The following is a 1,155-nucleotide window of genomic DNA, read 5'->3' as shown; positions in this document are numbered from 1 at the left end:
ATGGACTTCTCCAATTTGATCTGACTGGTCAGAATTTCCTACACGTTGCGCTTCTATAGTACCATTTGAATTATAGGCTTCCACGTTTAAAAGTTCGCTGGTTATATTACTGAACAAAATCCGTGTTTTTTTTAGTTCACCAATATTCTCGGCCCACAAATCGAATCCTACTGATCCTAAGCATATTTGCCCAACCCTCTTAGTTCCCCACCAACGAGAGAAAGAATCACGACAGTATATTACTTCAAATGATACTCCACGTTGCTACGGATTACTTCTCCCAGGTGAGATTGCACTTCATCTTCTGTTCTTGTTCCGCTTTGAAATCCTCATTCTTTTTTCGTTTTCAATTTTCCGCTTGGATTCATTGCATACCTGTATTTGTTTCTGACGCAAGCTATCAACCACCAGTTGCTCCTGCATAGCCCCTGCTTGGAGCTCCACCAAATCACTCAGAGCTTGTTCTGCTGTTGGTCGCGCATTCGGATCTTTCATCATCAACCGCTTCACAAATGCCGTTCGTTGCGATAGGTCATCCCAATTCACAAAACTTGTCTCAATTAAGTATCCCACCCCCCATAAATCGACAGCAGTTGTGTGAGTCCCGCCGCTCACGAATATCTCGGGTGCATGTTCTTCGTTGGTCAGGTGTTCGCCGTTGGGGAAGTGTTGCGGGCTTATTGCTGCATCAGCAAAATCGATTAAGAACCATGCGTCACAATCACGTCGCTTGATCACGTTTGACCAGCGGATGTCTCGATGGATCACCAATTCACGATGAAGTACAATCATAGCCTCAAGGACGAATCGAAGGGCAACAAATAACTCCAACAAGTTTGATGGTTTTACCATCATACCGCAAGGCTCAAATGTGGCGGTCTTCGTTGACCGCTTCACCTTGATAAGACGATCAACATGGGGAACATCGGCATTTTTTATAATGCGATAGATGAGCTCCAGCTGATCGATGCCTTCTTCAAGCAGGAAAACCTTTTCGACGGATGTTGGATTCAATCGCACAAGGACACCACTGGAACAATGTATGTTAGTGTATTCATTTCGACCAGAATTTGGACAAGCCTCCGTGATGGCTGGAAAGAGTAGGCACAAGTTCAGGAGCGCAAGCACCATCCGAAATCGATCTGCTATCTCCTT

The 1,155-nt window shown here is 44.9% G+C and overlaps 1 protein-coding gene across 1 annotated transcript; it reads right to left on the bottom strand.

Moving 5' to 3' along the window:
• Positions 1-271: 271 nt before the first annotated feature.
• On the bottom strand, positions 272-1,131 carry PHALS_05352 (Protein kinase-like domain; the record flags this gene model as incomplete). Its single annotated transcript, XM_024722912.1, has 2 exons — positions 272-304; positions 376-1,131. 2 exons carry the CDS (start codon positions 1,129-1,131, stop codon positions 272-274), a joined length of 789 nt encoding a protein of 262 aa, XP_024573942.1.
• Positions 1,132-1,155: the final 24 nt, after the last annotated feature.

Source organism: Plasmopara halstedii (genome assembly GCF_900000015.1).
Source record: "Plasmopara halstedii genome assembly, contig: Scaffold_289, whole genome shotgun sequence".
NCBI classification, from domain to species: Eukaryota; Oomycota; class Peronosporomycetes; order Peronosporales; family Peronosporaceae; genus Plasmopara; species Plasmopara halstedii.
Note: the sequence above shows the minus strand (reverse complement) of the source record. Positions and strands in the feature narration are given on the sequence as shown.